The 19,931-nt window shown below is 38.1% G+C and overlaps 3 protein-coding genes across 23 annotated transcripts in view; 2 read left to right on the plus strand and 1 right to left on the minus strand.

The window, feature by feature from the left end:
• The window catches only part of grin2ca (glutamate receptor, ionotropic, N-methyl D-aspartate 2Ca), a 40,820-nt gene extending 37,407 nt beyond the window's left edge, over positions 1 to 3,413 (plus strand). For 4 of the 6 annotated variants that reach the window (XM_077618290.1, XM_077618289.1, XM_077618287.1 and 1 more), the window contains 2 exons: positions 88 to 320; positions 1,212 to 3,413. In XM_077618290.1, coding sequence (XP_077474416.1) covers positions 88 to 320; positions 1,212 to 2,783 — 1,805 coding nt within the window. In that variant the 3' untranslated portion in view covers positions 2,784 to 3,413. The remainder of the gene's footprint in view (positions 1 to 87; positions 321 to 1,211) is intronic. The other 2 variants (XM_077618288.1, XM_077618292.1) reach the window with 1 other exon arrangement.
• Positions 3,414 to 7,575: 4,162 nt separating this feature from the next.
• Positions 7,576 to 10,014, plus strand: LOC144088080 (peptidyl-prolyl cis-trans isomerase FKBP3-like). Of its 7 annotated transcripts, none has more exons than XM_077618304.1 (7): positions 7,578 to 7,935; positions 8,121 to 8,221; positions 8,903 to 8,965; positions 9,059 to 9,168; positions 9,402 to 9,511; positions 9,791 to 9,838; positions 9,914 to 10,014. In XM_077618304.1, exons 1-4 carry the CDS (start codon positions 7,756 to 7,758, stop codon positions 9,072 to 9,074), a joined length of 360 nt encoding a protein of 119 aa, XP_077474430.1. In that variant the 5' UTR covers positions 7,578 to 7,755; the 3' UTR covers positions 9,075 to 9,168; positions 9,402 to 9,511; positions 9,791 to 9,838; positions 9,914 to 10,014. The 7 variants fall into 7 exon arrangements, with proteins under 7 accessions (XP_077474429.1, XP_077474428.1, XP_077474431.1 ...); XM_077618300.1 differs by having other exon boundaries at positions 7,579 to 7,935; positions 8,903 to 8,977; positions 9,763 to 9,838; XM_077618306.1 differs by having other exon boundaries at positions 7,809 to 7,935; positions 8,903 to 8,977.
• Positions 10,015 to 10,622: 608 nt separating this feature from the next.
• Positions 10,623 to 19,905, minus strand: LOC144088085 (uncharacterized). Of its 10 annotated transcripts, none has more exons than XM_077618311.1 (11): positions 18,985 to 19,905; positions 18,582 to 18,762; positions 14,521 to 14,664; positions 14,392 to 14,450; positions 14,100 to 14,311; positions 13,549 to 13,604; positions 11,307 to 11,371; positions 11,205 to 11,229; positions 10,911 to 10,964; positions 10,811 to 10,835; positions 10,623 to 10,717 (listed from the first exon to the last, which is right to left on the minus strand). In XM_077618311.1, exons 5-9 carry the CDS (start codon positions 14,270 to 14,272, stop codon positions 10,930 to 10,932), a joined length of 354 nt encoding a protein of 117 aa, XP_077474437.1. In that variant the 5' UTR covers positions 14,273 to 14,311; positions 14,392 to 14,450; positions 14,521 to 14,664; positions 18,582 to 18,762; positions 18,985 to 19,905; the 3' UTR covers positions 10,623 to 10,717; positions 10,811 to 10,835; positions 10,911 to 10,929. The 10 variants fall into 10 exon arrangements, 4 of the variants coding, with proteins under 4 accessions (XP_077474437.1, XP_077474436.1, XP_077474435.1 ...); XR_013304803.1 differs by having other exon boundaries at positions 10,661 to 10,717; positions 10,785 to 10,835; XM_077618310.1 differs by lacking the exon at positions 10,623 to 10,717 and having other exon boundaries at positions 10,720 to 10,835.
• Positions 19,906 to 19,931: the final 26 nt, after the last annotated feature.

Raw genomic sequence — 19,931 nt, forward strand, 5'->3', positions numbered from 1 at the left:
GATGGAGAATCTGGAGATCCTGCAAAACGTATGCGGAGATTGAGCGTACTCAACCAATACTGACATTGATTTTGTCTTTTGTGTCAGGCGACACTCAGAAGCTGCAGACAGTGTGGCTGACGGGCATCTGCCGCAATGAGAAGAAGGAGGTGATGAGCAGCAAGCTGGACATTGACAATATGGCGGGTGTCTTCTACATGCTTTTGGTGGCCATGGGTTTGAGCTTGCTAGTGTTTGCTTGGGAGCACCTGCTCTACTGGAAGCTGCGACACTCGGTGCGAAAATCGGAACGCCTCGACTTCCTCTTGGCCATCAGCAGGGTACGTTGTGGACATCGTCACCCTCGTGTAATGCTAGAAAGTCTAAAAAAGAGCACTCTAAATATACGGCCTATTTGTGTTAGAGGCACCAAAAGACCCTTGGTCTGTCCCCTTTACTGTGTAAAATGAAATGTGTGATCAACTCTTTCATGGGAAGCGTCGCAGTGCAGTTGACAACAGGCCAAACAAGCTACAAAAAAACAAAAACAAAGTGGAATAAAGCCAGATGCAAGCAATAAAATAACTTGAACTGAAATATTGCAGGCGCTTGTGATCCGGCAGCACCTGCATTTAAATTGCCCTATTAACAAACGTACGCTTGTGTACGCGAATGGGTTTATGCGCGAGGCGGTGAGGAGCTCATATGAAGAAATGCGACCATCAGCATCTGACGGCATCGTTTTTGTCATTTTTGTCTCACTTTTACCGAAGTGTTTGCCTGGTTTTCAACGCTTAGTACAGCTACTTTTGACACCACGTCAGGGACGTGATATATCTCGCCGTCCCCTGCTTAAATCGGATGCTGAATTTGTTTCATAGTCAAACTCACACAGGTGGCAGTCAAGTCATGCTAGCATGTGAGTAATTTATTCTACTGGACAGCCAAGTAAAGACTGGACATAACTGTGTATGTAGGATGGGATTGAATTGAACTGGATAGAATGACACTAGAATCTAGTGACTCGATGGTCTAAGGTTGGGTTGGACTTGAGGACTTTGGAATGGACACCTCAGTCCTGGAAATCACAGGATAAAACAAAAGGACTAGATGCCAGAAAAAGGAGGACCGTATAGATCGAACAAAATCTGTAGTGGTTCAGTTCAGACAGGTTTGGGGTTTTGGCCGTCAAACTAAAATGTTATAAAAGCTGTGTTATTTTGTGTGTGCAGGGCATATATAGCTGCTTCAACGGTGTGGAACACACAGATCGCAACGGCAGCATCCAGAGTCCCGACCTCACCAGCAACTACTCGCAGGCTAACATGCTAAAGATGCTAAAGACCGCCAAGGACATGGTGTCCTCTGCCCGAGTTGAGAACTCCCTGGACAGCGCCACCAAGACCCTGGAGAGTTGGAATCGAAGAGCCGCCGACACCACCCGTGCCGGGCACCCAGCTCGCGTGTCCACGGGCGCAGACATGGCACACTGCCGCCTTCCTTACATCTCCAGCATTACCGACAACCACTCGCCCTACCCGGTTAGGAGCCGAACCCCGACTTACCCCATCCACTACGGGGACGGCGCCGCTCAACCGCTCTTGGACAAACCGCGGGTGGTTACTAGGCCCAGCCCCATGCGTTACACACTGCCGGCCCGCAACAACCTCTTAGAGAGGACGCTGCCCATTTCCAGCCTGAGTAGCCCCCACCTCGCCATGCCCGATGTGTCGCCCACCGCCCAGCCTCACCACCCTGGGCGTCTCTATGTGGAGAATCCCACGCGGCACCTGGCGTCCCCCTTCATCACCTACCGGGAAATCCACGTGCCCAATGTCTACGTTGAGCATAAGCCCCCCCTGAGAAGGAAGCTGAGCTACCCTCCTGACTGCGGGGGCCGGCGGAGGCGCAGCTACGTGTTTGACGTCCCAGAGCCGAGATCGAGGGCCGACTACGACGAGCCGCGATCCTGCCTGGCTGAACTCAGGGCCAACCAGCTGATGAAAAACCACGGCCCGGACCCCGTCCCAGGACACTACCCTTGCGCCACACAGGGACACTACCCGAGTGCCGTCGCCAGCTGCAACTCTTGCATGAAGTCTTACCTTGAACCCGAGATGGATGACGTACCCCTGCTAGGGAAGGATAAACTCAACCGCAGAGCCTCTTTCCTCAAAGCCACCTGGAGCAACGAGCGCTTCCGGCAGGTGGATGAGACCAAACCCTCCACCTCGACGTCGCCCCGGGCGGATATGCCCGACCTGTTCCCACGGGTGGTGGTGCCGGCTAACGCCAAGTCCCACAAGCTTTACGGCAGCCTGGGCCACAATCTTGCCTGCCAATCTCTGGCTGCCGAGCCCGCCTATTTAGACCCGGCCCATATGGGTTCCTACCCTTACAAGCAGAAACTCAAGTACACCGACCCCACTCGGCTGCCGTCGTACCGGGAGGCCATTCTGCAGAACCCCGCCGCCCTGCGCCGGTCTTCCTCCACGTTGGTGCACAGACACTACTCCACCTATCTGAACTCCTACTCGGACATGCCGGTCTACGTGGCGCCGCCCCCATGCCAGTTCTACGACAGCTCCAAAAACATGTGCCACCTGTTCCCGTGCGCCACCCACTGCCCGGACCACCCCGCCACCAGGCCCGTGGCCTACCAGAACAGTATGTTTGGGGCCGAGCGGGATAAGCCCGTATCGGCGGGCAGGGAACGCCGGCAGGTGTTGGTGGCGCGCCGGGTGAACAGTCCGTTTGTGCCAAAACCCTGGGGGAGGGTCTCCAGCCTGGAGTCGGAGGTTTGAAGAAGCAAAAAAAAAAACAGTGACCACCGACAGTGTATTTTGAGAGGTCGCCTCTCAGTTCTCAGTGCAATAAAAAAACAAGACACTGACTAACCACTGGGACAAACCAGGAAGAAACGCTTAATAAGCATTTAACAAGTTAACCTCTCTGTCTTTTTTAAATACTGATACAGTTGTACCTTGACTTATGAGGTTATTAGCATCGCTTGTTTTTTTTATTGTTTATTGTTTTGATTGTTTTATATTTTGTGCGACATTGCTGCAATTCACTACTTAAAACAATATTGTCCTATTTTTACGAATCAATGGGGTCTGAAACGGATTCAGTTAGTTATTTGCCGTAGGATAAATTTATGTAATGACTTGAGTTGGACTCATACGTCAGGGTACCTCTGTATATATAGTACATATATTGGTATATAGATATGAATATATAACTTAACATTTGTTTATCTTTTACTTTTCTAAGATGAATTTACGTTTCATTTTATTGCCATCACTACTATAGCGATCAGTCTTCCGCTCCCATGGGGAACGTATATCAAAATGTGTAATGTGTATTTCCAATGTTACACCGCCCTTTAATAAAGAACAAGGACATGGCTCTGCCTCAGTGTCCAAATATTCGCACAGCCACTAAAATAGACAATTTATTTTTTGTCCTCATGACTTTATATCACGAAAAGTAAACATCTAACTGCAGCTGCCCCTCCCATTTTAAAGAAATCTCAGTTTCATTTCCTCATTAAATTTGGTAGGCGTATCTATAATTAGCAGACAGACTCATGAAAAAGCCTCAAGAATCAGTACCCAAAAATACACTTTCACGTTGTTTTTTTTGTATATTTTTGACCCTTTTTTGAGCATCATGGAACATTTTCAAACCCTCAGCCCCCAAAGCCAATTTCACGCTGCGATATATTGTACAATCATCTCTAATATTAGGTGACCCACTAAAAAGTCTCGAAGGCCTTTGCTTTTAAAAGACACCCAAAAGTGGCCATTTTTCTTGGAGCTGGCCTTTTTAAAGGGCTTTGCAATTTTCTGCACAAAGTCAGCTGGGCTTGGCGCCAAGACATCTGGAAGGATGGTTGGACTTTTAAGAATGAAAAGTTTTGACTGAACTTTGTCTCCCCCGCGGGCTTTCGTGCAGACATGGTGTTAGTTAGGTGTTTAATCAAAACACCTGCTTGACTCCCTGTTGGCTCACATCCACATTTGCATGTACACACACACACACACACACACACACACACACACACTGAATGTGACCCCTCATTAGCTCTACCGCGGTGATGTGTGGACTCCTGCGGAGTTGCTTTGACTTGCTTGAACTTCGTTTTTGGGAATGTCTGCCTTCAAAATTTGCATTTTTTTTGCACTTGACAAACAAGAATGTGTTTTTGCAGACAATATTTTTGTCTTTTTCTTAAAAAAATGACCATGTATAGTAAGGCTTTTTTCTTAAAAAATGACCATGTATAGTAAGGCTTTTTTCTTAAAAGATGACCATGTATAGTAAGGCTTTTTTTTCTTTAAAAAATGACCATGTATAGTAAGGCTTTTTTCTTAAAAAATGACCATGTATAGTAAGGCCTTTTTTAAAAAAATGACCAGGTATAGTAAGGCTTTTTTCTTAAAAAATGACCATGTATAGTAAGGCTTTTTTCTTTAAAAAATGACCATGTATAGTAAGGCTTTTTTCTTAAAAGATGACCATGTATAGTAAGGCTTTTTTCTTAAAAAATGACCATGTATAGTAAGGCTTTTTTCTTAAAAAATGACCATGTATAGTAAGGCCTTTTTAAAAAAATGACCAGGTATAGTAAGGCTTTTTTTTCTTAAAAAATGATCATGTATAGTAAGGCTTTTTTCTTAAAAAATGACAAACAAGAATGTGTTTTCGCGGACAGTATTTTTGTCCAATCCAAAATGCGTATCTGGCATATGAAGGAATTCTTCGGATCATCTTTGATTTTGAAATTTTCTTTTTTGTTAAAATAGTATTGTTACCTTTTCTTTGTGAGATAGTGACCTCTTAACGTAACAATTAAGGCTGGGAAAATGAACTTGTCAACTTGTCAAAAAAAAATTTACTCCCAACGCGGCCATTTTTTCTAAGTCCCAAAACACCCAAATTTTAATAATTCCCAGAGTAGCCAACTATTTTCTAAGTCATAACCTGCCCAATATTTGGAAAAAGTAGGAATCTTATTGTTCTTTTCCCTTAATTTGACTGTTGTAAGTGGTCATTTGACAATTAATAGGTTGTCAATGTAAAACCAGCTCATTTTTAAAGGCCCCCTTGTTCATCGCTTTCAATGAGTTAAGATGTCCAAGTCGACGTTTGATGAAATAACACGACTGAACTCAACTCCTTGTTGACCTTCATCGCTCTTCTTCTTCTTCATCCTATCCTTAATCTCCCTTTTCCTTGCGAGCGTCCACAAGGGCAGCGCGAGTTTTAATGGGCTTGTCCCTTCCTCCCCCATCTCATCACCACCGCGCCATCGGAGGAGGACGCCCCCGTCATTAAGCACCGATATTCCCGCTCTCCTGCTAATGAGACGCTGGACAAGCCAAGGTTAAGGAAAACGCAACCGCGCCTCCTTTTGGGAAATTGCTTCATTTTTGCGTCATTAGACGGAAGCCAAATTAATTGTCGCTTTAAAAAATTCAGCTCGCAAACGCAGTTTCATTTAGCAGCATGGAATTTCCCAGGGAAGTCTATAATAGATGGACCAAAAGATGTTTCAAAAAGCCATTCTGAACAAACAATCGGGCATTTTGGGGAAAATTATCAATTTTAGTGTAGATTTGTGTGTTTTTAAGACTCCTCGAAGCCCTGTATAGTAAGGCTTTTTCTTATTGAAAAAATAGACCATGTGTAGAAAGGCTTTTATTCATTACAAAAAAAGAAAACATATACTAAGGCTTTTTTTTCTTTTAAAACAAATAGACCATGTATAGTAAGGCTTTTTTCATAAAAGATGTCCATGTATAGAACGGCTTTTTAACTTAAAGAACGACCATGTATAGTAAGGCTTTTTTCTTAAAAAAAATGACCATGTATAGTAAGGCTTTTTTTCTTCAAAAACGACCATGTATAGTAAGGCTTTTTTCTAAAAAAAAAAAAGACCTTGTATAGTAAGGCTTTTTTTCTTAAAAGATGACCATGTATAGTAAGGCTTTTTTCTTAAAAGATGACCATGTACAGTAAGGCTTTTTTTCTTAAAAATGACCATGTATAGTAAGGCTTTTTTCATAAAAGATGACCATGTATAGTAAGGCTTTTTTTCTTAAAAAATGACCATGTATAGTAAGGCTTTTTTCATAAAAGATGACCATGTCAAGTAAGGCTTTTTTCTTAAAAGATGACCATGTCAAGTAAGGCTTTTTTCTTAAAAGATGATCATGTATATTAAGGCTTTTTTTCTTAAAGAATGACTATGTATAGTAAGGCTTTTTTTCTTTAAAAAACGACCATGTATAGTAAGGGCGGGAGGCAGCTGTCGTGCTCCTGAAATGGCGTTTGTGTCATTTACTTTCAAAGCCTTACTACATAAATGGTTATTTTTATTTAAGGAAAAGACTTAGTCTTTTTATTTTTTTTATAGAAAATTGTTCATTCATTTTCTGTATTGCGCGTCCTTGCTTGCAGGTATAGTGAGGACACTGTGGTGTAGAGGCTTGTTTGCCTGACTGCCATGCAGGCAAGTGCGGTTCGATTCCTGGCGTGGTGTCATTTTCCCTTAAATAGAAGCAACCGTGTGTACTCAAGGGTTTCCCTCACCTGCCACATGGCAACCAGGTGAATGAAAACCTGCACCCACTGCAGCCTTTTGAGGACCGGTTTGACACCCCTGCTCTACACCATGAGGCGGCCCGCCTATACATGGTGGTTTTATTTAAGGAAAGACTAAATGACTTAGTCTTTTTTAATGGCAAAATTGTTCATCATCCACCAAGATTTGAACCCTGCCTGCCCACACAGGAGACAGGTGAACAAACCTCTACACCATGAAGTGGCCACACTTAACTTAGTGATTCTTGGAAGGTCTTGGCTACACACGGTTGTTTCTATTTAAGGGAAAAATTATTCCCAACTGGGGTTTGAACCCCAACTGCCCACATGGCAGGCAGGTGAGTTAACCACTACACCACAAAGTGGCCACACTTCATCTTGTCATTATTGGAAAGTCTTGACTACACATACATAGAAATAATTAAGGGAAAATGTTTCCCAACTAGGATTCGAACCTCAACTGCCTACATGGCAGTCAGGTGAGTTAACCACTACACCATGAAGTGGACACACTTTATTTTGTCTTTATTGAAAAGTATTGACTACACATGGTTGTTTCTATTTAACGGAGAAAATGTCTTAATCTTTTTTTGATAGAAAATTGTTTAGCCAACGTAATATTGCACAACCTGGAAAAAGTTGTGTGGGTTGCTGGAGCCCAACACAGGCAACCCATCGGAACTCAAACCCCACCTACCACACTTAAATCAGGTAAGTGAACCTCTACACCACGAGGGGGCCATACCAGACATGGTCATTTTTTGGGCCTATTTCAAACGTGGGCCATCAAAGTGCAAACTTTTGACCATTTTGACCCATAAGAGCACCTTTGTTGAATGATATTTCACCCATTTCATTATACACAGCTGTGTATGATGACAATAAAGGCTTTTGATTTGATATAAAGGCGTAGCATCCCATAAGACTAGGCTTTCATTTCAAACTACTATTATATTAAAAAAAAAAAAAAATCGAGGGCGTTCCCGGAATTGACGTCACATTGGTGAGCCGGAAGTGAAATGGACCGGAAAAGACAATGGAAAAAAAACGGTTTTCGTTGACCTGTATGCATTGTTTTGTTTGTAAACGTATTTTTAGGTTTTTAATCGCATGATCTAAACGGCCTAATTTGGGTCAGCTCCAACCAAGACACGTTTGTTAAAAGGCATGAACAGAAGTCCACCAAGAAGTCTATTTTTGATACGTATTACCCATGTCAGAGTTCAAAGGTCGGCTCCACCCTTCAAAATGGCAAATGAGCCAGCTGCCAGTCCTATGGTAGACTGCAGGCAGCTCAGAAGTGACGATTTACCGAAGAAAGACCCGATAAAGTTCTCACAGGACACGGTACGTTGTCATTTGGGGATTTCGAAGCCCCAGTTCTCATTTGAAGAGTGCTTTATGACGGTAGTAGCATGCTTCGATCGCGTGATGTGGCCCAACGTGGATGCAGACAGTAAAATGTTTGCAAACAAATTGGCTACATTGCGTTACCTACAGCTCTTAATGTTTCATTCCCTTGTGTGTTTCAGTTCCTCAACGAACACGGATTGCTGGGAAACATCAAGAATGCGGCCATAACAGCCAAAAAGGAGCAACTTGTCGACGCCATTACGAGCTGTTTGTCAGCCAAGTGAGTCATTTTTTAAAAATAGTAGTTTCTATTTACTATATCCGTGTAATCATTAAATATCAGCGTTCGCTATTCACGGCTTTGCTAAATTAGCTTGTTTTTCATTATGATACATTCCAATTTTGAATGAAAACACTAACTGGCTTGGCGTAGATTTTTTTTTTTTTAAATAGCAACAACTTGTGTGGATAACTCACACCCACATAAATGCCATCAGTGGAGGTGTAAGGAATAAACAGTACACTTTAATAGAATATAGACATTTCCCTTCACTTTCTTAAAGGAAGACTTCAGGGCTAGGACCTTTTCATTTTTTTTATTTTAAATGCGTTTGAGACATTCAGTCAACAAAAGCGCAGGGGCCATTTTTCCACTTGAGTTTAAACATGATAAAATAACAATTTTCCCTCATTATAGGTCTCCAAACTGGTCCTCGAGGGCTGCTGTGGGTGCAGGTTTTGGTTCCAACAGATCCAACATTAACAGTTTAACCAATGGGGTTTTTTTGCTGAAAAAAAGAATCACCTGAATGCAATCCAGTGATACCAGATTGGTGGAAAGGTTTCCTCTTACAGTTTGGAATGAAAACCTGCACCCTCTGCTGCCCTTTCTGGAATAGTTTGGGGACCACTGGTCAAAATGGTTAAATGAGCAATTCTATAATCATGCTGTGTTTTGTAGAGGTTTAAAGCCACGGATGTACACGGTGGAAGAGGTGACAGCTGTCAAGAAGTCAAGGCAAAGGTTGTGGACGATGTAGGACCCAAGTGTTTCAGGTTATTTATTTTCTTGTAATGTGTACTAAACCTACTCATTGTGTATCTTGCTTCTCTTCAGTGTCCACCCAAGTTGACCAAATCAACGCTGAAGAAAGATGACCAGACAAACTTTCCCAAAAAGGGTGACATTGGTGGCCGGCACACTTTTTGACAGCAACATCCCCTCAGGTACTTGTCATTATAGAGCAGGTGTCTCCAACTCTGGTCCTCAGGGTCCCTATCCAGTATGCTTTCCATATCTCCCACCACATTTGAATCAAATGATCAAGATCCTGATTAAGGTGTGATGGAGGACATGGAAAATAAACTGGACTGGGGCCCTCAAGGACTGCAGTTGGAGGTTATATATTTTCTTGTAATGTGTACTAAACCTACTCATTGTGTATGTTGCTTCTCTTCAGTGTCCACCCAAGTTGACCAAATCAACGCTGAAGAAAGATGACCAGACAAACTTCCCCAAAAAGGGTGACATTGGTGGACGGCACACTTTTTGACAGCAACATCCCCTCAGGTACTTGTCATTATAGAGCAGGTGTCTCCAACTCTGGTCCTCAGGGTCCCTATCCAGTATGCTTTCCATATCTCCCACCACATTTGAATCAAATGAACAAGATCAAGGTGTGATGGAGGACATGGAAAATAAACTGGACAGGGGCCCTCAAGGACTGCAGTTGGAGATCCCTCTTATAAAGACTCAGATCATTTTTAAGTCTCCCTGTTTCTGCAGTGGATGTCTAATATTTATATATTTTTTCCTCCTAGGGCTTCAATATTGTGCCTTCTTTTGCAGTGGGATGAAGGCTTGCTGACTGAGGAAAAGAGAGCCTTTCTGATCTTGGTAAAACAATTTTTTTTTTTACTTAACTAATCCTGGACTTAGTCTATTGTGTGTTGACCCTCTTTTATTTTCCAGAGTGCCAAGAAGAGCAACACAACCTTAAATGCTAGCTGGCTTATGTGGACCCACCCTGATAACCCCTTTTTTTGTGGGAAAATAAAAGTTCTTGAAATGTACATTTGCATTCTTTTTTGCTAGTTATATGAAGAAAAAACAAGTGGCTTGACATTTGAAAGTTTTTATTCAAAGGTACACATTGGTATGGGCCACCTTCTCCACCTGTAGACAAGATTAAAACACTTAGAAAAAATTTCAACAAAACTGTTTTAGGTAAAAAAAAAACACTTAGTAAAATTTCAACAGCACTTATAACAAAAAACTTTTTTAGCCTAAAAAAATCGTTTTTTTTAAATTAGAAACATTTCAACATAACACTTAGGCAAAAAAAAAACTGGGTTTTAATTATAAAACACTTAGAAAAATTTCAACAGCACTTGCAATAAAAAAAAAAAAAATTTTGTCTAGAACACTTAGTAAAATTTCTTTTTAAATTAAAAAACACTTAGAATATGAACACCAAAAATTAAAGGAAAAAAAAGACCATTGAGGGTCTTGGGGTCTTTTTTCTCCAAGTGTTTTAACAAAGACAATTGACACTCAAATCTCTTTTATTAAAATTTCTGACTGAAAAAAAGAAGTGAGATCCTCCTTACCTTAAGGATCTGGTCACCATGAGCCAGAGAGGGAATAAATTGCATCTTTAGTCAATAAAATAGATCTGGGTGAATACTTGGATATTCTACAATAAACTAACCTCTCAGAAGACTGCGTTCAGAGATGAGGCATCACTTGGAGACCCTCCAAAGTCTGGACGTGGACCTGATGTGTGCAAAAAAAAGCAAAAGTTAGCGTATATAGACACTGGAGATTCAACAAATAGACTTAAATTTTTGTTGTTAAATCTAGTTTTACCTTGATGAGAAGACCAAAGATGATGCTTAACGGAGAAAACTTCATTTAACAACGCTATTTAGGAGTTGCCAAACAACTAATACAGGAAGAGAAATCTTACAGAGTTCAGAGACGCCACATCATGCAAGAGAGGCATCATCTTCAAGTGGGCAACCTGGGAAGATTACCTGGACATGGACCTGATGTGTGCAAAAAAAAGAAGCAAAAGTTAGCATATATAGACACTGGAGATTCAACTAATACTTACATTTTTGTTGTTAAATCTAGTTTTACCTTGATAAGACCAAAGATGATGCTAAACGGAGAAAACTTCATTTAACAACACTATTTACGAGTTGCCAAACAACTAATACAGGAAGAGAGTTCAGAGAGGCATCATCTTCAAGTGGGCAACCTGGGAAGATCACCTGGACATGGACCTGATGTGTGCAAAAAAAAAAAAGCAACAGTTGTCATTTACAGAGACTGGAGATTCAACAGATGAGATTAGTTTTACCTGTAACCTCAAGGGTTTGGGTGTCCTGGGGCACACGGGAAGAGCTGCGTCTTGATTTAACCACGCTATTTGGGAGTTCACAAACAATTATTGCATGAAAGAGAAATCTTACAATAAATGATCAAGCTAAAGAATGAAAATAAGTTAGTGAATGCTCCGTGCTAATTTCCCTTTTCCAGACAAGGCGATTAAATATACAGACAGAAGTTAACAGCTGAGGAAAGTTGGCTTAACAATTTTTGATTAAAATGATTTGTTTAACACTCGCAGTGAAAACTATCAGTACATACATCATTTTTGAGTGAGCCGTTACCTAACAAACTGTCCGTTGATATCTCGGCTTTGTTTGAATCCACTAAAAGTCTTTTATACACGACTCGACAATGGAGAAAACAGACTATAGATCTCTTAGTATTAACATCAAGACGACGCTTGACGTGGTCAAATGGAAAGCGTTGTCGTGACGCTAATGCTAAGATAGCTTGTCACATGTGGCACAGAGCCCAAACTTAAATCGTCGACGGTGCGGTCAACCTGGCATTAAACTTACAGATTTGTTGGCGGTTTGGCTCAATTGATTCCTAAAAAATCTGCCGGTAGCGTGATAAAAATGCACTTAGGCCAGTAAATGGCTCGACGCCTTACCTCGTTGGCGTGCTACACGGGCATCAGCATCGACATGGCTGTTGGGGAAGACGAGGCACTGCGCATGTGCTTAATTTATGCCGCTGCCTTGAAGATAGGCCACGCCCACATCGCCCCGCCATATTGAAAGTGGAAATATGTCGTTTTTTAAGAAAAAAGCCTTACTATACTATGTCGTTTTTTTCAAAAGAAAAAAAAGTCTTACTATATACTATGTCGTTCTTTTTAAGAAAAAAGTCTTACTATACTATGTCATTTTTTAAAGAAAAAAGCCTTACTATATATACTATGTCGTTTTTTAAGAAAAAAAGCCTTACTATACTATGTCGTTTTTTAGGGAAAAAAGCCTTACTATACTATGTTTTTTTAGGGAAAAGCCTTACTATATTGTGTTTTTTAACGAAAAAAGCCTTACTTTACTATGTCATTTTTTAAGAAAAAAAAGCCTTACTATACTGTCGTTTTTAAGAAAAAAGCCTTACTTTACTGTCATTTTTTAAATAAAAAAGCCTTACTTTACTTTTTCATTTTTTTAAAGAAAAAAGCCTTTCTATACTATGTTGTTATTTTATGAATAAAGACTTGTTATACATTGTGTCATGTTTTTACGAAAAAAAGCTTGACTATACTATGTCATTTTTTTAAGAAAAAAGCCTTACTATACTATGTTAGTTTTTAAGAAAAAAAGCCTTACTATATATACTATGTCATTTTTTAAGAAAAAAAGCTTTACTATACTATGCCGTTTTTTAAGAAAAAAAAAAGCCGTACTATACTATGTCGTTTTTTAAAGAAAAAAAGCCTTACTATACTATGTAATTTTTTTAGGGAAAAAAGCCTTACTATACTGTGTTTTTTTAGGGAAAAGCCTTACTATACTGTTTTTTTAACGAAAAAAGCCTTACTATACTATGTCGTTTTTTTAAAGAAAAAAGCCTTACTTTACTATGTCATTTTTTAAGAAAAAAGCCTTACTATAGTCATTTTTTAAAGAAAAAAGCCTTACTATACATACTATGTCATTTTTAAGAAAAAAAGCCTTACTATACTGTCGTTTTTTTAAGAAAAAAGGCTTTACTATACTATGCCGTTTTTTAAGAAAAAAAGCCGTACTATACTATGTCGTTTTTTAAAGAAAAAAAGCCTTACTATACTATGTCGTTTTTTTCCAAAAGAAAAAAAGCCTTACTATACTATGTCGTTTTTTTCAAAAGAAAAAAAAGTCTTACTATATACTATGTCGTTCTTTTTAAGAAAAAAGCCTTACTATACTATGTCGTTTTTTTAAAGAAAAAAAAGCCTTACTATACTATGTTTTTTTTAAACGAAAAAAAGCCTTATTATATACTATGTCGTTCGTTTTAAGAAAAAAAGCCTTACTATACTATGTGGTTTTTTTTAAAGAAAAAAAGCCTTACTATACTATGTCGTTTTTTTAAAAGAAAAAAAACTTACTATACTATGTGTTTTTTAAAGAAAAAAGCCTTACTGTATTATGTCGTTTTTTTCCCAATAAAAAAGCCATACTATACATGCTCCTTTTTTCAATGAAAAAGCCTTACTATACTATACCACGCACAGTAGAGCATGCGCCTACCGTCGAGTGGAGGCTGGTTCGCGTCCCGCAGACGTACCTTCGGCGGGGAGAGGCACCTGCGACAAAAGACTAATTATCTTTTATTAAAAAACACTTTCAAAATTAAATTTTACATTTAAACATTACATCAAAATGAGTTAAAAGAATTGGCCTAAAAACCAAAAGACACTGGCTATTAGCTAGGATTTCAAATAAGCCAGCCAAACACCTTTATTGGTTGCGCCGTCACGCGGAAGCCAGTGGCAGTAGCTCTGTCCACTCTTATTTGTTTTTCGTGTTTTACAGCCCTTCTACCTTTTTTTTAATTACATTTTAATATTTCGTAATACATTCCTTTTTCCTTTACTTTGTACTTTATACTTTTTACTTTAATGTTTTTACAACTTTCTTTGTTCTGTTAGATTTGCTTTGTACTTTGTGCTTTTGCTTTGTTGTTCTGTCTAATCACCCTCTTGCTACTGCCACAATGAAATTTCCCGAATACGGGATGAATAAAGTTATCCAATCCAATCCAATCCAATCCAATCCAATCCAATCCATTCCATTCCCACCACAACCGCCGGCTGTCGAAGAACCGCATGGTGGCGTTGTTCTGCCAGTCGCCCTCGTCCACATCCACGTCTGTTGAGTGACGGGGACACAGCTCAAACCCACGGCTGTCACGGGGTGAGGCGAGTGCTCCTTTACTTGCCGAGTCGGCGTCGGTTGGTCGGCTGCACTCCATTCTTCTCCTCCTATTCCTCTTCTATTTTGTCTAATGCATCTTTTATGACACAAATACAATTATTTTTCAACACTGCCCAAGATGACATTTTTTTTTACAGTTGCGACACGGTCTTCAACCTGGCATGACGAAGGCGGTGACGATGTGCATCTGTCCCAACTCAGCGAGCTCTTCCAGACTGGACGCCGTGAATGACATAAAGGTCACGTGACCAAAGTGATAACGTCGACGACGACAATCGGACTTACAGATCAGTGAGGATTTGCCATCCGGCAAAGTCATCCACCTGCATCTGTGGGAGCCGTCCAAAAGCATGACCTTGTCAGCCTCTGCTCACTGGGGTGCCGGAGACTCCTGGATGAAGGCACAATCCGGGGTGCGCCGGTACAAATCTGTCAACAAACAAGGCAAAGCGTGAACTTGTGGGGAACATTTCCTCCATGCTTTAACTTACATTCCAAAAATATCTTGTACGTACACAAGCCTTGTGAGGATGAGCCAGAAGCCAAGATTAATTCATTATGTATACAATAAAGTCAAATATGAATGTTATTGCTCAAATGCCTCACAATGCGTTTTTTGTATCTTTAAAGAAAATACTATACATGGTCATTTTTTTAAATAAAAAAAGCCTTACTATACATGGTCTTTTTTTTATAAATAAAAGCCTTACTATGCATGGTCATTTTTAAAGAAAAAAAACCTTACAATACATGGTCTTTTTTTAAAAAGAAAAACACTTTACTCTAAATGGTCGTTATTTTAAAGAAAAAAAGCCTTACTATACTATGTCGTTTTTTTTTAAAGAAAAACGCCTTACTATACTTTGTCGTTTTTAAGAAAAAAAGCCTTACTATACTATGTCGTTTTTTAAGAAAAAAAGCCTTACTATACTATGTCGTTTTTTTTTATGAATAAAGACTTGTTATACATTGTGTCATGTTTTTACAAAAAAAGCCTGACTATGCTGTCGTTTTTTTAAAGAAAAAAAGCCTTACAATACATGGTCATTTTTTTTAAAAAGAAAAACGCTTTACTATAAATCGTCGTTTTTTTTTAAGAAATAGGCCTTACTATACTGTGTAGTTTTTAAGGAAAAAAGCCCTACTATACTATGTTGTTTTTAAGAAAAAAAAGCCCTACTATACTATGTCGTTTTTTTTTTTTTTTAAAAAGCCTTACTATATATACTATGTCGTTTTTTAAGAAAAAAAGCCTTACTATACGATGTCGTTTTTTTATGAATAAAGACTTGTTATACATTGTGTCATGTTTTCACGAAAAAAAGCCTGACTATACTATCGTTTTTTAAAGAAAAAAGCCTTACTATATATACTATGTCGTTTCTTAAGAAAAAAAGCCTTAATATACTATGTCGTTTTTTACAAAAAAAAGAAGCCTTACTATACTATGTCATTTTTTAATGAAAAAAGCCTTAAACACGCCTTATGTCGTTTTTTTAAGAAAAAAAAAGCCTGACTATACTATGTCGTTTTTATAAGAAAAAAAGCCTTACTATACATGGTCAATTTTTTTAAAAAGCCTTACAATAGTATGTCGCTTTTTGTTTTTAGAAAAACGCTTTACTATACATGGTCAATTTTTTAAGAAATAAGCCCTACTATAGTATGTCGTTCTTAAAAAACGACATAGTATAGTAAGGCTTTTTTTCCTTAAAAAACAACATATTATAGTAAGGCTTTATTTGTAAAAACAGACATAGTATTGTAAGGCTTTTTCGTATAAAACGACATAGTATAGTAAGGCTTTTTTGTATAAAACGACTTAGTATAGTAAGGCTTTTTTTCGTAAAAAACGACATAGTATAGTAAGGCTTTTTTTCGTAAAAAACGACATAGTATAGTAAGGCTTTTTTCGTAAAAAGCGACATAGTATAGTAAGGCTTTTTTTTCCGTAAAAAGTGACATAGTATACTAAGGCTTTTTTCTTAAAAAACGACATAGTATAGTAAGGCTTTTTTCTTTAAAAAAATGACATAGTATAGTAAGGCTTTTTTGTATTAAAAAAACAGTATAGTAAGGCTTTTTTCGTAAAAAACGACATAGTATAGTAAGGCCTTTTTGTAAAAAAACTACATAGTATAGTAAGGCTTTTTTCTTTAAAAAAATGACATAGTATAGTAAGGCTTTTTTGTATTAAAAAAACAGTATAGTAAGGCTTTTTTCGTAAAAAACGACATAATATAGTAAGGCCTTTTTGTAAAAAAACTACATAGTATAGTAAGGCTTTTTTCTTTAAAAAAATGACATAGTATAGTAAGGCTTTTTTGTATTAAAAAAACAGTATAGTAAGGCTTTTTTTCGTAAAAAACGACATAGTATAGTAAAGCTTTGTTCTTAAAAAACTACATAGCATTGTAAGAAACTATATAGTATAGTAAGGCTTTTTTCCTAAAAAACGACATTGTATAGTAGGGCTTTTTTCTTAAAAAACAACATAGTATAGTAAGGCTTTTTTTCTTTAAAAAACGACATAGTATAGTAAAGCTTTTTTCTTAAAAAACTACATAGTATAGTAAAGCTTTTTTTTTAAAAAACTACATAGTATTGTAAGAAACTATATAGTATAGTAAGGCTTTTTTCCTAAAAAAACGGCATAGTATAGTAGGGCCTTTTTCTTAAAAAAATTACAAAGTGTAATAAGGCTTTTTTCGTAAAAAACGACTTAGTATAGTAAGACTTTTTTCGTAAAAAGCGACATAGTATAGTAAGGCTTTTTTCTTAAAAAACGACATAGTATAGTAAGGCTTTTTTCTTAAAAAACAACATAGGATTGTAAGGCCTTTTTCTAAAAAAACAACAATATAGTAAGGCTTTTTTCTTTAAAAAATGACATAGTATAGTAAGGCCTTTTGCTAAAAAAACGACATAGTATAGTAAGGCTTTTTTCTTTAAAAAACGACATAGTATAGTAAGGCTTTTTTCTTTAAAAAACGACACAGTATAGTAAGCCTTTTTTCTTTAAAAAACGACATAGTATAGTAAGGCTTTTTTCTTTAAAAAACAACATAGTATAGTAAGGCTTTTTTTCTTAAAAAACAACAACATAGTATAGTAAAGCTTTTTTCTTAAAAAACTACATAGTATAGTAAAAAACTATATAGTATAGTAAGGCTTTTTTTCCTAAAAAACGACATAGTATAGTAAGGCTTTTTTTGCAAAAAAAAAAAAGACAGTATAGTAAGGCTTTTTTCGTATAAAACGACTTAGTGTAATAAGGCTTTTTTCATTAAAAAAACGACATAGTATAGTAAGGCTTTTTTTTCGTAAAAAACGACATAGTATAGTAAGGCTTTTTTCGTAAAAAACAACATAGTATAGTAAGGCTTTCTTTCATAAAAAGCGACATAATATACTAAGGCTTTTTTTTCGTAAAAAACGACAGTATAGTAAGGCTTTTTTTCGTAAAAAACGACATAGTATAGTAAGGCTTTTTTCTTAAAAAACAACATAGTATAGTAAGGCTTTTTTTTCGTAAAAAACGACAGTATAGTAAGGCTTTTTTTCGTAAAAAACGACATAGTATAGTAAGGCTTTTTTCTTAAAAAACAACATAGTATAGTAAGGCTTTTTTCTTTAAAAAAACGACATAGTATAGTAAAGCTTTTTTCTTAAAAAACTAGTACATAGTATTGTAAGAAACTATATAGTATAGTAAGGCTTTTTTTCCTAAAAAACTACATAGTATAGTAGGGCTTTTTTCTTAAAAAACAACATAGTATAGTAAGGCTTTTTTTGTAAAAAAACGACAGTATAGTAAGGCTTTTTTCTTAAAAAACGACATAGTATAGTAAGGCTTTTTCCTTAAAAAACGACATAGTATCATAGGGCTTTTTTCTTTAAAAACGACATAGTATAGTTAGGCTTTTATCGTAAAAAAACGACATTGTATAGTGAGGCTTTTTTTTGTAAAAAAACGACATAGTATAGTAAGGCTTTTTTCTTAAAAAACGACATTGTAGAGTAAGGCTTTTTTCTTTAAAAACGACATAGTATAGTAAGGCTTTTTTCGTAAGAAACGACATAGTATAGTAAGGCCTTTTTCTTAAAAAACAACATAGTATAGAAAGGCTTTTTTCTTTAAAAAAATGACCAAGTATAGTAAGGCTTTTTTCTTAAAAATCATGTGTACTAAGCCTCCCCTGTCCTGGGAACATACTGATGCCCCTGGTTATTAACGCTATTTTTAAAATCATTTATCAAATTTAAAATGTTGTCTCTGAATGTGTGAGTCTGTAAAGTTTCTCCTACCATTAAGCACATGAGATGATATTGATATTAGCGCTTACCGTTCGTTGATGGATGTTCAGCACACTTGGTCAACATTAAAATCGTCTAACGCCATCTTTTTGTTGCCGTTTGACTCTCAGATGATGAACTTGTTCTTCTTCGCCCATTACTCTTCGACAAGGCTTTTGTTGAGCGTCTGCCAAGGTGGCGGCCATCTGTCAGGTTGTGTCCGCGATTGGCCTGTTGGCAAAGACCATTCATTCATTTTGAAAATTCAAGCTATTGTATCGATATAGGAAAGTAATGGAATTTCAATCAAGCATCAAAAACGCAAACACTGCCTACGCTTTTCTGTCCTCTGACACAATAACAGGCACCCACACGCACAAGACGGGCATTTAAACACATGAATACACTAAACACTACACCATAAACACACACAAGCTATAAAACAATACTTACAAGTACACACCGGCCAGCTGCAAAGTGCTGAGTTTGTTCCCTCCTGAGCATCTGCCTTTGCCAATTGATTACGCTCAGGTACGAAATGCACAGAGGGACTTTTATAATAGAGTTACAGGTGGCTAAAAAGTCAGAAGACTATTGATCATTTCGACGAAAACAATCATTAAGATAATATGGAAGAAAAACACTATTGACGACAACCTTGTTAAAACATTCTAACAACAGTCTAAAGCGCTGCTTAATGATGTCACTTTAAAACAAGCTCAATTTTAAACTTAACGTGTGTACTGACTGTCAAGAAAAAAGGCGGTGGTTTCATCTTCTTCCTTTTTTCACACGTGTTTGCATGCAATTCAACCAGTCACATCTTTCGGAATCTATGAGAAGTCGGACGGCTAATTAACAGGCTGGCGTCCAAACGGAAACGAGAATTGACTTTTGCACTGATTGGCGCATCCGCCACGCTTGTCTGCGCGCACACACTTTCCAAACGTAGACAACTTTTACTCCGAGTTACATCATCGCCGTCAGCGTGTTTGCGTCAGATTCCCCAGCGTATGTTTGATTAAGATTTTAAAATATACAACGTGTGTGTGTGTGCTGAGAGGCGCGGGGCGTCTGCTAGCTGAAGATGAATATATTTTTTTATATTTTGGACAATAGAAAAAAAAATGTTATATAACGCAATTCCATTTTTTTAAATTGCTGTGTCCCTGGCAGTCCACAACGTTGATGGCGGATAAAGTCATTTGCATGATGACATTTGCGTCCACAGGTGGTGTGCACGTCACCAACGCTGATTGATGTTCCACTAGCACCCTCAACCTTGGCTGAGGCACCAAGCAAGGACTCGTCAAGGCTTTCTACCTTCATTGCTCATCAATCCACGTTGCGATACGCCACACAGAGGTCAGCCGGTGTCAAAAGTCACACGATTGGACGGA

Source organism: Stigmatopora argus, chromosome 14 (assembly GCF_051989625.1).
Source record: "Stigmatopora argus isolate UIUO_Sarg chromosome 14, RoL_Sarg_1.0, whole genome shotgun sequence".
Classification (NCBI taxonomy): Eukaryota; Metazoa; Chordata; class Actinopteri; order Syngnathiformes; family Syngnathidae; genus Stigmatopora; species Stigmatopora argus.

Bases quoted from the DNA above. Each gene is read 5' to 3' on its own strand.
- LOC144088080 (XM_077618303.1), top strand. From the start codon at position 7,756: ATGAACAGAAGTCCACCAAGAAGTCTATTTTTGATACGTATTACCCAT. The intron at 7,936-8,120 runs GTACGTTGTCAT...TGTGTGTTTCAG, and splicing joins TAAAGTTCTCACAGGACACG to TTCCTCAACGAACACGGATT. The intron at 8,222-8,902 runs GTGAGTCATTTT...TGTGTTTTGTAG, and splicing joins ACGAGCTGTTTGTCAGCCAA to AGGTTTAAAGCCACGGATGT.
- LOC144088085 (XM_077618308.1), bottom strand. From the start codon at position 14,272: ATGGAGTGCAGCCGACCAACCGACGCCGACTCGGCAAGTAAAGGAGCA. The intron at 13,605-14,099 runs GTGGGAATGGAA...CTTTTGTCGCAG, and splicing joins TTCGACAGCCGGCGGTTGTG to GTGCCTCTCCCCGCCGAAGG. The intron at 11,372-13,548 runs GTAGGCGCATGC...ACTCCCAAATAG, and splicing joins GAACCAGCCTCCACTCGACG to CGTGGTTAAATCAAGACGCA.